Source organism: Penicillium citrinum (genome assembly GCF_028827155.1).
Source record: "Penicillium citrinum strain IBT 23319 chromosome Unknown utg000003l:1.0-4596430.0:1.0-4598250.0, whole genome shotgun sequence".
Classification (NCBI taxonomy): Eukaryota; Fungi; Ascomycota; class Eurotiomycetes; order Eurotiales; family Aspergillaceae; genus Penicillium; species Penicillium citrinum.
The window spans coordinates 4,083,028-4,098,161 of record NW_026622688.1 but is presented as its reverse complement, the minus strand read 5'-3'; the positions used below and the strand labels follow the sequence as shown (position 1 = coordinate 4,098,161).

Sequence of the window (15,134 nt, the reverse complement as noted above, 5' to 3'; positions counted from 1 at the left end):
TATATAATGTCCATGTATTTGAATTATAAGTTTGAGCCTAGGCATTTTGTTTGCTTGCCATGTGTTGTCTTAAGCCATTTTTCTAGAGTAGTTCAGCCCAGTAATTGCTGCTGTTGATATCTTCCAAGATGAGGCAAAGATTGCCAGTCAATATGACCTAAATTTGCGTAATATCTGGACATCTTGTATATAATTGTAGTCTTCATATTAGTATATCTTGCTACGATATCTAATTAGATCAATTGGTCGTGTTTCAAGTCTAACAAGTTGTACATACATAGTACTGTAGCTTAGAAGTGACGTTGTGGGGGTGTGACAGTCGACCAACTCCAATTCCAATTCGCCCCCGACCTCTTCTTCCTCCTCCACTCTTCCTCTTCCACCTCTTCCCTCATCCACGCCTCTTTTCCCTTTTTCCTTTTTGATGAATTGCTGTTTTTGTCGCTTAAGCTGAAGTGTCTCTCAGCTGAATCAATTGCTTTGAAGCTTACAGGGGTTTACCGCCTGCTCCTCTTCCACAGCTCCCCCTCATACGCTCTCCACGATGTCCAGTCCACCGCCGGTCGCCGAGGACCAAACACGCCTCCTCGAGGAGGCCCTGGGAGTGGTGAGACAGCAGTCGGCTTTGATGCGCAAATGTCTAGAGACTCCTGGCAAGCTCATGGATGCTCTTAAGTGCGGGTAAGCTGTTCTTTATCTTCCCAAGGCAGCCATTCGAGGCGGCTGCGCCATGATGACCCTCCCCCTCGTGCTAATCAATGCGTCACCGAGGCGGGAAACTACAGATCGACTCTTGTTTCTGAATTACGAACACCAAGTCTTGGTCCGAAACAGTACTACGAATTATACATGGCAGTTTTTGATGCTTTGCGACACCTGTCTGTCTACCTCAAGGAGAATCACCCCGTCAATCACCTTGCGGACCTATACGAACTGGTGCAATATGCCGGAAACATTGTTCCTCGATTGTATCTGATGATTACCGTTGGGACTGTCTATATGTCAGTTCAGGATGCGCCGGTCAAGGAGATTATGAAAGATATGATGGAGATGACTCGGGGTGTGCAGCATCCGATTCGTGGCCTCTTCCTTCGATACTACCTATCTGGGCAAGCCAGAGATTACCTCCCCTCGGGTAGTGGCGATGGTCCGGAAGGTAACCTGCAGGATTCCATTAATTTCGTATTGACCAACTTCGTGGAAATGAACAAGCTTTGGGTTCGGTTGCAGCACCAGGGTCCTTCGAGAGAGCGGGAACGACGCATACAAGAGAGACGTGAGCTTGAGCTGCTTGTGGGTAGCAACATTGTCCGCCTCAGCCAGCTTGTAGACCTCGAAACATACAAAACAGGCATTTTACAAGCGCTTCTTGAACAGGTGGTGCAATGTCGCGATGTTCTGGCCCAAGAATATCTCTTGGAAGGTAAGTTTTCGGATTGGATTCGGATTGTCATGTTCAGCGACTAACATGTTTGTCAGTCATTACCAAGGTGTTCCCGGATGAGTTCCACCTTCACACTCTCGATCAGCTTTTGTCCGCCATCGCCCGACTCAACCCGCACGTCGACCTCAAGAAAATTGTCATTGGATTAATGGACCGTTTGTCTACGTATGCGACGAAGGACAACGAGGCCAATGCCGAGCCAGAGTCGAGAAGACAGAGTGAAGAAGAAGCAGTAACCCAGCTGTTGCATAAACTGGAAATTGAGAAAGAAACGAAGACCATGTCAAGTGCGACTACTGTCACAGAGCCCTCGACGGAGAATGGTACCGAGACGGGCGAGGCAGACGGAACCTCAGAACCTACCAAGGAGAAAGATGAGAACGCAACGTCGGAAGAGAAGTCAGAGGTTCCCGCGGAAGTGAGATTGTATGACATCTTCTATGAGCAGGTTGTAAGCCTGATCAAAACGCGAGCATTGCCCATTCAAGACACCATGGCTCTACTTGTTTCCCTTGTGAACCTGGCACTCAACATCTATCCGGAAAGGGTGGAATATATTGACCAAGTACTTAACTTTGCTACTCAAAAGACCGCCGAGTACACCGATCACGCTGATCTGCACTCCGCGCCTACACAACAACACATTCTCCACCTCCTGAACGCTCCGCTCCGTGCTTATGCCTCTATCTTTACGGCCTTGGCTCTGCCACATTACTTGCCGCTTTTGTCATCACAGTCTTATCCCACCCGGAGATCCATCGCTGGCGAGATCATTCGGAGTCTTCTAAAGAACAATATATTCATCTCAACCCCCGAGAATCTTGATCGTGTGCTTCAGGTTGCGAGAGTCCTGATTAAAGAGGGCATGCAGCAATCTGGAGGATATGCGGGAGGACAATCTCAAAGACGGGGAGGAGAAACTGAGGAAACGATTGAGGAGCAGGGATGGCTTGCAAGATTGGTGCACTTGATCCAAGCGCCCGAGAACGATACACAACTCAAGGTAAGATCACTAGAGTCGCCATGACCCCTTTTTGCGAATATAGCTAATGTGTCCCGGACAGCTTCTCCAAGCCACGCGCAAAGCATATAGTGACGGCAATGAGCGTATTCGATACACAACGCCAGCCATTGTTACGGCCTCAATTCGCCTGGCTCGCAAATTGAAATCCCGGGAGCACTTTGATGATAACTGGCAATCACAATCCTCCGTTCTCTACCGTTTTATGCATCAATGCGTCAATAATTTATACCAACGGGTCAACCCTGGCTGTGCCGACCTGGCGCTCCGATTATTTGTGATGTGTGGTGAAATCGCAGACCAAACAGGGTTTGAGGAGGTTAGCTATGAGTTCTTCGCCCAGGCTTTCACCATTTATGAAGACTCCATCAGTGACTCCCGTGCCCAATTCCAAGCTGTCTGCGTTGTGGCGGGGGCTTTGCAGGGTACACGTGGATTCTGCAAGGAGAATTACGACACGCTGATCACCAAGACTGCTTTGCACGGAAGTAAGCTACTCAAGAAGCCTGATCAATGCCGGGCTGTGTACCTCGCAAGTCACCTTTGGTGGGTTGTGGAGAACCCCCAGCGAGAGGAAGAAGATCCCAAGGACGTAAGTGACCTTTAACCATAGACTTATTGAGAGTATCATCGCTAACTATTCACAGCTCTATCGCGACGGCAAGCGTGTTCTGGAGTGTCTCCAACGGGCTCTCCGCGTTGCTGACGCCTGCATGGACAACGCTGTATCTGTCGAGCTTTTTGTCGAGATTCTCAACCGCTACGTCTATTACTTCGATCAGCAGAATGAGAACGTCACCACAAAGTATCTAAACGGTCTCATCGAGCTCATTCACTCTAACCTACAAACCAGCGAAGATGACCCGAATCCCAACCTGAAAGGTCCAAAGGCTCATTTCGAACGCACATTAGCATACATTCGCTCGAGGGATTACGAGGGTGTCATCACAGAACGGCAATGATCCTGATAACTGTCTTTCTATGCACAATTTTAATGTGTTGATGGAGCTTGAAAAAGAAGGGTTTTCTTTTCTCGAGTGCATAGCATTCAGCTCTATGAAAGGGGGTTTTTGGTATCAGTGTATCTGATGACTGATGTCCTTGTTTGGTTTTTCTGTTTCTGGTTTCTCCTTATGTCTCGTCTATCTTCTTTTCTGGAAGCCGGCCTCAGCCATGGCGCTTTGTTCTTTTCGTTTGAGTATATACAACTGTACCATTGTCTCTGGATAACTCCATACCATTGAACTTGTTTTCAGTCATAATGCTCCCCCTCGGTGACTTGCCATAATACTAGTAGTGGCACTGGCAGTATACTCTCGTAAACAGTAGTAGGTACTACTATTTACGGAGTATTACAACTCACTTGTATGTGACAGTGTATAATCAGACGAAGAAGCTAATCAGCCACTTCGAACCACGACTATGAATTCAATCTTTTTACAGAGGAGCAGAAGATTGGACGAAGAAACCTTCGATCATGCAATTGAGTCAAGAACGATGATGGAGAGGAAGATTGTCCCAATCCCACGGATATCGCTGCATAATGCAGAAAGGCCAGTAAACAAGTAGATCATACCATACACAATAGCAAAACCCAGATGCCCCAGTCCAAGTCAAATCGACCTGAACAACATTTCGAACAAAAAAAGACCCGATTAGATGAAACCCATAACAATGAAAAACATATCAAATATTTGGAGACGTGTAGATGAGACGTTAATCCGTGACGCTTCGATTCGGAATAAAAAAAGGAGACAGAGAGGGGGACATTTCAGAGATTCATTTCCTTAAGGAAAAAAGCACATAAGAAGAGAAGTTTGCCGAGATGTTGCATCTCAGAATTGAGCTCATGATAAAAGGTGAGGACCATTGATCAGATATCGGGATTAGGAAGTCCCGCCAAACAGCCCTGTCGGAGGAGAGGAGTACTGTCTGAATACAGAGGGCGCGCCAATTCCGCCAAAAGGAGCAGGGTTGCTATTTCCAGGAATTGGACTGCCAATATCTCCGGGCACAATGCTTCCTCGATGACCGCTAATCGCACTGTTGGTATCCGGCTCGAATTTGACGTACCGACCATTCTCGTCTTCTCTGATAGAGAACGACCCTCCGCCATTTTGAGAGCTACCTTCCGTATCACAGATGTCGAGCATCTCTTTGAGCGAGATCGCGGGCTCACTGGATGGGCGCAATTGCTCAACCTGGTTGACAACAGCCTTCACGTCATGGTATCCACCCGAGCCAGGTTGCGGACTGAGTGTGTTGAGATGTTTACAGGCTTGGATCACAAGAAGACGAATGGTAACGGGTCGAGTTGTGTGTACACGATGATGGCCACCAGCAGCAAAGGCATTGTGGTTATGAGCCCAGCCAGATCCTCCTAGAAAGGAATTAGCGGCATATCCATTAGTGATTTACGAGATCCAGTGATTCTTACCAGTTGCAGGGCCCCAGGTAGAAGAAGTACCAGGGAAAGCAGAACCGAATGGTGCTGGGGCACCCCAAACAGGACCCGTTGCAAAAGGCGCATTTTTAGCTCCTAAAAGTCAGGTTAGCTCGTTTCATCATCCACGTTTATACATGTCTCATCAACTCACCCAAGGGCTCCGCGAATAACGACGGTCCCTGAAAACTGGCTCGCGACGGCGGAGGGAATTGTCCCGGGGCGGAAGCACCAGGCAACGACTGCGAAAGCTTCGACGAGTACGGATCATCTGTATCATCGAGTAGAGCACTGCTACCAAGCTGTGTACTCAGTTCATCCATATCATGCCGCGAGGAAGTATGGGCACTATCATGGTGATCTTGAGCAGTACTTGGAGGTCGCTTAATTGGGCTCGGTCGTGAGATTGGGAATGGCTGCCCTGCTGACTCCAGTGGAGAGCGGTCAAACGATGCGGATGGTTGTCTTGAATGAGGCTTCGTCAAGCCAGGTTGCTGCATGGGAAATGTGCCAGGCACGCCATGGCCCGAAAAAGAGAGACCATGTCCAAGATCAGGTGGGAACCCACGCCCCGGGTGCATCGGACGTACTCCATTAATGCCAGGCGGCGCAGCGATGCCACCTGGGCCACTGAAACCACGATGGTTCATCATGCCAGAATTCGGGGAATACATTTGCATGTCTGGAGGAAGGGGTCGACCACCCATCCCAGGAAGTCCTGGGGGGTTGGATGGGAAGCCACCCATTCCCGGAAACCCAGGAGGGTTTGTACGACCCAGGGGAGATAGAGGTGCAGAGGGTTGAGGGTGATGTAAAGGCGGATATTGTGGGTAACCCGGTCTGCCACCAATACCTGAAGATCCAGAATGAGCCAAAGAGCGAGGAGAAATAGATGGTTGCATGGGAAATTCCGAAGAAGTCGTCTGTGAATGCGGCGATGAGGTATGAGATCCTTGCTGAGAAGGTTGGCGTGGCTTGACAGGAGTGGAGGATTTGGGAGCAGCAGGCGAAGCCACAGAGTAATGCGGTGATTGAAAAGGACCAGGGGTAATTTGGGACGGAAGAGATGGCGCTAAAGGTATAGAGCCAGCATGCAATGTAGCTTTTGGCTGAGCAAACATCTTTCCAGCCCTCTCCTTGGGTTCCTGTTGGGTATCAGAGATAAGCTCGCGGTCTCTCTTCAACTGCTCTTCTCGATTCCTGCGATCCTGATCTTCCTTGGCCTTCCTCTCACGTTCCTCTTTCTCCTTTCGCTTCGCATCTTCGCGTCTCTTCTTCTCTTCCTTCTGTTCGCGCTGTTTCCGCTCGGCTTCAGCTTGTCGATCCCGATCTTCCTTCAGACGTCGTTGTTTCTCTGCCTCCTTGCGGGCACGCTCTTCCTCTTGGGCCTTGCGTTCGATCTCACGCTTCTTCCGTTGCTCTTCGCGTTTTAACCGCTGCTCTTCCAGCTTTTTCTCCTGTGCAGCCTTCGCAGCAGCCTCTTCGGCCGCTTTTTCGGCATCCCGACGAGCCTTCTCTTCTTCCTTGGCTTGTTTCTGCAAGCGTTTCTTGTCCTTCTTCTTCTGAGCTTCTCGGGCTTTCTTAGCATTTCGTTGCTCATTTCGGTTTTCCTCCTCCAGTAATTCTTCTATAAGCTGCTTCTGGCGTTGTTCGGCAACCTTTTCTCGATATGCTGTCATGACCCGTTGTTCAAACATACGAGCAGCGAATATTTGGAACATGCGCCGCCCTTCTTGCATACGTTGCTCTTCGGTCATCGCATCCTATACAACTGATCAGAATTTTGAAATAAAGATTGAGATTTCCGGGAAGCAAACCATCTCGTCTTCGTCAAACTCCTCCTCTTCTTCCTGACTATCATAATCTTCGTCCTCTTCGTCGTCGTAGTCCTCATCGTCAAGAGGACCGTGATTATGACCAGCATGGAATGACTGGTGAGCAGCGGCAATATTATACTGGGTATCTTCTTCGCGCTGCATCCGACGTTCGGCCAATTGCTCCATCATATCAATGAAATGCTTCCCATCATTTTTGAGTAGATCATCAGCGACGGTAAGTATGCCATCTGGAGAAATAGGAATTGTCAGAGCGGTCTTTTTTTTCAGCAGTCAATCAATATATTAGTGCACTCACCTTTTACTGTTAAGCTGTTCCCAAAAGCAAAGAAGTCTGCTCGAGCGGCCCGAGTCTCCTCGTCCTCAAACTCCTCATCGCTGTACAGCTCGTCATCATCCTCTTCCTCATCCTCTTCCTCCTCGTCTTCATCATCATAATCGTCTTCGAAATCATCGTCATCTTCGGGTAATTCCTGAACTCTACCCCGCGATGGGTGAAATTGGCCATGGGTTCGAGTATGTTGACCTGGTGATCGTAGAGGGGGTTGGTAGAGACGGGGCGGGGGAATGATAGGAGCACCTTCATCAAAGGAACCTTGGTTGTTGTTGGCGTATTGTTCGAGCTCTTCGTAATACGCATCATACAACACCTCAAGCTCCTCTTCAATCGCGGTTCGTTTTCGGCCACAAACGGTACAGCTGCAGGAATGCTTCTGTTGCTCCTTCATCTTCTTCAACACGGCATCCTTCTCAACCTTTACTAGTTGACGACGTTCCTCTTCACCAAGTTCAAACCAAAAGGTTCGAATGTTCTCACGCTCTTCCAAAGAGGACTGGTTCCAGATGCTACTTTCTTTGGCGGACTTGGCAGGAAATCGAGTGTTGTATGGGAGAGAGTGCGACTGTGGTGGGTGTGAGAATGTAGCGGATGGAGTAGAAAGAGGTGTCGAACTGCCGTCAGCGAGGGTGTGCGAATCTGAGCGGCCTTTTTTGTTCCTCTTTTTCTTTGATTTGCGGCCGGTTAGATGCTGATGATCGTCGGGATCGTTCGATATAGAAGGGTGCAAGTGTGGTTCAAAGTCGCCATTCTTGTAAACATCGTCTCGGTCATGGTGGTCGAAATCCGCGCTGTCGTGGTCCCCGATATAATCTTCGGAATGTCGATCTTTGGCCGAAGCGACGTCAGTGGGATCTTCCGGGCTGCGGACAGCTGCGGGGTCGGTAGCTAGGCGAGCAGCTTGTTTCTGTCGACGTTTTTGCTTCTTGCGATTTACAGTCGGGGCTGATGTTGACATGGTATCAATCGGTGAATGGCTCAAGGGTCCCCGCGCGTCACCATTAGTCGACGGCGTCGGAGCGGCCGATGCATGTGTCGCCATGGTGTTTATGGAGTTTGGAGCAACTGCCTCAGCAGCGAAACTGTTCAGAACCAGAGCAGAGGCATCGGTCAGAAAAGAATAGTTCATATGAGAGTGGGTGGGGTGACAAGGTTGAATGACCAAAGCAGAGAGCGGGAGAGCGAAAGAAAGAACCTACCAACAAAGCTCCGGTCAATCCAATGCAAGGACCAACTCACCAAAGGGGGCTACCTCCTCTTGGCAATAGGAATCAGGAACCTTTCTTTGGGGCCTGTTCGAGAGGGGCGCGCAGGAGCAAATAAGAGGGGCTTGGGGTCGGTGTCAGAGGAGGGGGTCGAAAGGTAATAATCCCGGCGGGTCACGACGTGTTCGCTCGGAAACGAGACCGGGGCGCAAGTAGACCCGCGGAGGACGAGGGGTAGTCGGTCACAGCCAGAGCTTTCGAGAAATTGAAGCCCTAGGAACGCGGATCGCAAAGGGTGTTCGATCGATAGGCGGATGATGGGGTGAAGCGAATGGCTTTCCGGCCTTCTGGCTGGTTGTCGTGCCGCCGCAACGGGATAGCCGCCGCAAGCGAGCTGGTGCCTGACTCGTTAGGCAGTATCGAATGAGTAGATTGCAGAAATTGGCCGGCAGTGATTCTATCAAGAGAGAAATATATATTTATATATATATATTACTTTCCAATATTCATCTGGCAGTCCAAATGAATTAGAATAATCGGTAGATCTAGTTAACTACCCAATGCCATCTTTATGGCCGATCCAATCATGGCCATATCAAATGCAAATGGCGATCGATCTTGTCACGTGATATATGCATAACTCTCACATCTGTCACCGCCTTTTATACAGTACATACTGTATATACTAACTAATTTATGGCTGTTTGTTTATAAGGCGGTAACACACGTGACTCTCGTCTTGTTGCTGTGCAGCTCCACCGCGCTGTGAGACACGCTGAAGCGCTAAGGTTCGAGGATTAAAAATAGTCAACGCTTCATCCAGTCCAAATTTTCTTCCAAAAACAGCTGCATGATCGGACGGAGTAGCTGCCGAGTGTGTCAATTAGTCCCGTAGTCCACGCTTTTATCCTTCAATCTGTTCTCCGGGGAGGAAGGGTCTTAAATCTCCGGATCTCCTATTGTCATCCTGCTAAGCCGCATTCTCTCGGTGTCTTTCCCTCCTCTCTATTTCTCACTTTCCACTTCCCGCTCGCTCCCTCTCCGTTTCTCTCCTTGCCCCTCTCCTCAAATCTACTTGGTCTTGTCAGACTTTTGATCGTCCCGTCTCACCCGCTCCGATTCTTCCTCTCTCTCCCTCTTTCTACTTTCCCCCTCGGCTTCGGCTTATCAGATCACCTAAGATCGCCCCCCCCCCTCCGAGCCAATTCATCGTCAACGACTCTCTCCATCCCACTTACTTCGGTCCACCATCCGACCCTCAGCTCCGGCCCGACCGCCTAGGGATATCCCCAACCCTGCATCATAGGCCACTGCATTCAGGCCACCCTTCTCCAGCTGCCCCTTGTCGTCGATTGGGCGGGAAAATCTTGTATTGTGGCCAGAATCCCTGCTGGCTTCCCTGTTCGCGACTCAGGCTATCAGCTTGATCATCGCTCCTTCGACCTACTTCCAGGCGACCTACTCCCTGCTCATACTTAATTTCTACCTTTTCCGCTTCCAGCATATACGACAGATAATCCACATCCAAAATCATGGCTCAACAGCAAAATGATGATAATGTTATGCGGAGGTATGTGCGGCTACTATGCTTCTTTCCTACGACTTGTCATACCCCCTCATACCCCCTCATACCCAATTGCAGGACAGCAATCTTGCATCGCTTGGGATCACCGTGGTCTCAAGATTCCTCGAAAGAAAAATGAGGCCATTTTCATCCCGTTACAGACTTGCGCATATACAAATACTCGAGACAGCATACTAATTCTTTGTTTGCGCATACAGGAAGTTGGTGATAATTGGCGATGGTGCATGTGGAAAAACGAGTCTGCTGAGTGTTTTCACCCTTGGTTACTTTCCTACAGTGAGTTATCCCGCCTCTGAACTACCTCCAAAAACGACCTTAACTAATCAATGATTTCGCAGCACTATGTTAGTCAAATTGACCTAGAACACATCTGCCGTACCATTCTGACCGTTCATATTTCAGGTGCCAACAGTATTTGAGAACTATGTGACTGATTGCCGGGTCGATGGTCGCTCAGTTCAACTAGCTCTATGGGATACAGCTGGACAAGAAGATTACGAGCGTTTGCGACCTCTCGCATACTCCAAAGCGCATGTTCTTCTTATCGGATTCTCTGTGGATACGCCAGATTCTCTAGAGAACGTTAAGCACAAGGTTGGTCGCCTAACCTCTAAACATTACCATTTATTTCACTTACTAACCCCGGTGATAGTGGATTGAAGAAGCTAATGAACGGTGTCCGGGTGTGCCAATTATTCTGGTTGGTCTGAAGAAGGATCTCCGTGAAGACCCTCTTGCTATCGAAGAGATGCGCAAGAAGTCACTCAAATTCGTGACGACTAAAGAAGGAAACGATACGGGGTCCCAAGTCGGCGCTCGCAAATATCTCGAGTGCTCTTCCTTGACAGGCGAGGGCGTGGATGACGTGTTCGAAGCGGCTACTCGAGCCGCGCTGCTCACCTTTGATAAGCGCAAAAGTTCCTGCTGTGTGGTTCTATAACGATCTGACGACGAGAACGTGTGACACATTGCGATTTCGTTTTCCAGCCCAGCGTTCGGTTGTCTCTCAACTTGGAGTTACTCAGTGGATGCGCTTCTTAGTGCAAGCAAATTGCCAGCCTGTTGCGCACCAATGGTTTCTTCATTGTATCATGCATTACTGGCGTTTGGATTGTTGTTGTTCTGGTCTGATATTATTTGTCTTTTTCGCTCCGGTTACAGTATTCGCCTTTTATTCACTGGCTGTTCCGAACGTGTCTATTTTCTCTCGGAGTACATTCTTCATGTCTTGCCTTTACCTCATTTCGTTTTTTTTTCCCTGCATTCTCATGCACGTGCAACACCGGATATCCATCTCTTGTCTATTCCCCGAGCATCGCACCGGTCACTCCCTTCTACTTTCGCTTCTCATCCTGTAGTATCTCTTGTCTCTTTTCAAGCCCTTTTCAATGCACTGTGTCTATTGCCTTGACCTCTCGGGCTTCATAATCCATTTAACACCTTACTGGAATTTGTAGTTTATTCTGTATAATTTTTGATCCAATTGTAATTTACCGCAAGATAAAGTTATATAAATGTAGACTTCCAGAGAAACAGCTCAATGCTCTCGTGGAGAAATAGAAAAATGCCTATAATACACAGCGCCAAATGATACAGAATTGCTGCGGTTGATCATTCGACAGCAGATGCCACCACACTAACACAAGCCTCACAACAAATCAGACTTCCAGCCCTCTATTTTTTGTCAGGTCGCTTCCAGTCGTGATTCCATCCCTCGGCCGGGGGGTAGTCGGTCTGCATACGACCATATTCAATGGGGAACAAATCAGTGAAGATTCCCTTCTTGTTCATCGATTTGCGGAATAATCTACCGCCATCTCCGGCGGCAGTACGCAGCTCCTCACACGCAGCCTGCATGCTCTGGTACTGACGCTCCAACTCCAATTCTTGCTGGCGGCGCTGCTTCGCCTGGAAGAGTTGCCAGGCGCGGTGAATTGTCCAATGGCGCAGGTAGCGATTACGAGAGAAGCGAAGAGGGCGGGGGGTGAGAGGGTGGTGAAGGAAATAACGGATGAGAGCTAGAGAGTGATTGTTAGATTCGATTTTGTTCTCAATCTGGAGTGTGCCGGGATCCAGGGCATGATGGAGCATTGAAGATGGAATTGAGACCGCGCGTACAGTCCAAGTTATGGGGTGAACATACTGATTCTCTTGTCAACAGTGTTTCCCTTGCCCTTTCGCTTTGCTAGGGCGCTGGTCGATGAGAACGGGGCCGATTGTTGCACAGCTGCGGTAATTGGGCTAGGTTGTGAAGTTTGTCGAGCGAGCGTCTCATGGCACACCCGGCTGACCGTCGGGCGCACGGGATTCAGCGACATGGGGATACGGAAGACATTTGCGAGGGACGCAAGAGCTGGTGATAGAGACCGCATTCTGTTGGTGTATGGTAGTTGCAAGAGACGCGGGAGGAGTACGGGGAGGAATAATTGAATTCCCTGATGGCAGAATCACGCCGCCTTTATTTAGCCGCGCGCTTATATCGCGATATTGGAGGACTTCTTAGTGCAGTCAACGTTCGTTTTACGATTAGGCCACTTAGTACAGCATAAATGAAAGTATATTTCGCTACACTGATTCCCTCAGGTGTGGCATGTAAGCTCAAATCTATAGGGAAAGAACACATTAATCTTAAGACTCTAAATTTGGAATAGTCCTTTTTTAAGATGAGGCAATGCCTTAAAAAACCCTCCATGAATAACTAACTATATGTGCCGTTTTAAAGATGCCACATCCGCTGTACAGCGGCATGAAGTGTGAGATAGCTGGTTTGTACATCTGCTAATAAGTGGCTAGGGCTGCCACCAAATCAACACGAATCACCTCAAACGCCGTGGAATGCAACCAATGACATAAAATCAAGCTCCAAAAAAAAGGGGGGGGGGGAATAGATGACTTCTTAGTAGTCCAGCCAACGGGTCAGAATTTACCGCTTCCCTTTAACATGCTTCTTGGCACGATCATAATCCAAAACCTTGCGTCGTCGGTGTGTCTGTGCTAGCTTCCACCGACAGTATAGAACGAGTGCGTCTTTCAGCATGACAAAGACACAGCCTCCTACAACACTTCGCCCCCAGCGAGTCTGGAGAAGTCCTGGGCGGCCACGTTCCAGGATAGAGGAAGGTGATGTCCATGCCTTGGGCAGAGCATATTTCAAAAGACCGCCCATTGATGCCGAAATAGCTGGGAATACAAGAGCGCCGAGAACAATATCGGCAAGACTGCTTGTATCGTGAATGATATCGTTTTGGCGTCGCCCGAGGCCGAGACCTTGACCGTTCTGCCCTCCGTTCTGGCCTTGCGCCTGTCCATCCTGGGCAGCTTCGTCAGCGCCATCTTGATTATCGGCGGCAGGAAGAGCTGGAGCTTCAAGCGGGTCGTCATCGTCGCCCATTCCTACCTGCAATTCAAGATCAATCTCCATGAGTATTTGACCATTAGCGTTGTCGCCAAACCGACCCAGCCCCTCCGCCTGGTCCTGTTGTTGAACTTCATCCATAATCTCCTCCGCCGCGCGAGGCTGCACCTCTGCAATCCATTTCTTCTCAAGGCCACCAAAGAGACGATCATAAAGAGCGCCATAAAAGCTTTTCACGTATGGAAGCGCCGCAAATGTCATTGCGGGGGTTGGAGGCCAAAGGTCGAAATCGGGCTCCTGGCCTGGGTTGTGTGAAGCGAAGAAAAGAACGGGAATCGCCGGTAGAAGACCTTCAGCATAACGAGTACGTGAGAAGATCAATACCAATGGGATAAGAGGTAGACCAATATTCATTCCAGGATTCCAAGGGCCATCCACACTGTCTTCGAGTATCTTTCTGGCTTCATCGGAACCAAACACAAGATACATTGAATAGGCTCCATGGGCGCAGCACCCAGCCCATACAGTTCCGGCGACTGTGAAAACCATGCCCGGGAGTACCATTCGCCCCGCCACCCTCTCAACCAGACGCAATATATCCACGATGTAGCTGCGCGGTCGCGTAACGATGATATCGGTCTTGCATTGCGGGCAGACCATTTTGCCGCTGGTCCCATTTCGCCTTCGCGATCGAGGATTCTCTAGATCCGCGAGCCAGTCGAGCAAGCATGCCTCATGGGCCGTTAAGGCACAAGGACAGGGTGATCTCCATTCCGAGTTCAAAGGCGAGTCTTCCGTTTCATCGGTATAGCATATCCAGCACTTGCGCGGTTCTTCCTGGGTGGTTTCGGCGGGATGTGATCGGCCGGCGCCTTTGTCTGTCACTTCGGTTGCGGTTTCTGAGGTAGAGGCGTCTTTGTTGAGAAATACGGTCCCCGAATCATCTGTCTGCTCTGTTTGGGTATCTACACATTCAAAACTTGAATCTGAGTCGGGGTTCGCAGTTGTGGTGCCGTCAGGCGCTCTCGGCCTCCCAGTGGCGGAGAATCCGGGGAGGGAAGCCATGGTGGAGAAGATAGTAGTGTTGTGATTGAAGAAGATGAGATAGATTTTAGAAACGTTTTTTCGAGGCTTCACTCAGAAGTGAATATGATTCAACATCTTTCATAAGTAGCCATCAAATACAAAGACGAAGCAGAAAGAACATGATCCTTGAAAGAAACAGCTCCGCTGTAGAAGGTGGAGAGTTCGCCTTTCGGTTGCGGCCCGCGGCTGTTGTTAGATCACGTGCTGATCACGTCAGAAGGCTGGAAGAAAGTGTCGCATGCAGCAAAGCACCACAATCAACAATCGACCCGGGATGCTTATATGTGACAGTCATTGCAGTCACAGTGCTTTTACATCCTTTGCTGTTTAAAACCAATAGCACACATTGCGAACGCAAATATCACACCAATATCCCTTATCGTATTCGCCGAGATCCTTCAGCCCTAGTGGAGTTGGAGAATTCCCTTTTACGGATCATTCATCCATCCCGACGGAACCCTTGGCAGTCCACAGTTGTATCACTTGTCTGGGTTGTCTCTAATCATGATCAAACGCGACTTCCTCAGGATGATTGACTTGTATATTCATAGTAAAAATAGTCAGCCCTCGAATCCACTCTACATTCAAGGGATATCGATGGCTTGGGAGTGTCCCGGTGATTGACATACGGCAGAATTTTTGGGCACGATTTCAACAAGTGGAATGTCGAGCCCTCATTGAGGCTTTGAGAGTTGCAACTTATCATTTCCCCCATGCCAGAATGGTATCTCAATGGTAAATTTTTGGCAACCAGTGTAGACACGTCTCCCTTTTCATATAAGGGTGCGTCCCAAGTATAACGTGTAGTCAAGTATATGCTACA

General features: G+C 49.1%; 5 protein-coding genes across 5 annotated transcripts; 2 read left to right on the top strand and 3 right to left on the bottom strand.

Moving 5' to 3' along the window:
- Positions 1-544: 544 nt before the first annotated feature.
- N7469_004764 (vacuolar protein sorting-associated protein 35) lies at positions 545-3,427 on the top strand (the record flags this gene model as incomplete). Its single annotated transcript, XM_056643684.1, has 5 exons — positions 545-681; positions 786-1,423; positions 1,480-2,447; positions 2,509-3,057; positions 3,113-3,427. The coding sequence occupies 5 exons, from the start codon at positions 545-547 to the stop codon at positions 3,425-3,427; spliced, it is 2,607 nt and encodes an 868-aa protein (XP_056503096.1).
- A 924-nt stretch (positions 3,428-4,351) lies between these two features.
- N7469_004763 (uncharacterized protein) lies at positions 4,352-8,209 on the bottom strand (the record flags this gene model as incomplete). The annotated part of the gene is made up of 5 exons (XM_056643683.1): positions 4,352-4,845; positions 4,903-5,004; positions 5,063-6,671; positions 6,726-6,973; positions 7,042-8,209. 5 exons carry the CDS (start codon positions 8,207-8,209, stop codon positions 4,352-4,354), a joined length of 3,621 nt encoding a protein of 1,206 aa, XP_056503095.1.
- Positions 8,210-9,817: 1,608 nt separating this feature from the next.
- Positions 9,818-10,810, top strand: rho2 (uncharacterized protein; the record flags this gene model as incomplete). The annotated part of the gene is made up of 4 exons (XM_056643682.1): positions 9,818-9,855; positions 10,068-10,146; positions 10,273-10,464; positions 10,523-10,810. The coding sequence occupies 4 exons, from the start codon at positions 9,818-9,820 to the stop codon at positions 10,808-10,810; spliced, it is 597 nt and encodes a 198-aa protein (XP_056503094.1).
- A 734-nt stretch (positions 10,811-11,544) lies between these two features.
- On the bottom strand, positions 11,545-12,242 carry N7469_004761 (mitochondrial 54S ribosomal protein mL40; the record flags this gene model as incomplete). The annotated part of the gene is made up of 2 exons (XM_056643681.1): positions 11,545-11,888; positions 12,014-12,242. The coding sequence occupies 2 exons, from the start codon at positions 12,240-12,242 to the stop codon at positions 11,545-11,547; spliced, it is 573 nt and encodes a 190-aa protein (XP_056503093.1).
- Positions 12,243-12,793: 551 nt separating this feature from the next.
- N7469_004760 (RING finger domain protein) lies at positions 12,794-14,290 on the bottom strand (the record flags this gene model as incomplete). The annotated part of the gene is made up of 1 exon (XM_056643680.1): positions 12,794-14,290. One exon carries the CDS (start codon positions 14,288-14,290, stop codon positions 12,794-12,796), a length of 1,497 nt encoding a protein of 498 aa, XP_056503092.1.
- Between the last annotated feature and the right edge of the window lie 844 nt (positions 14,291-15,134).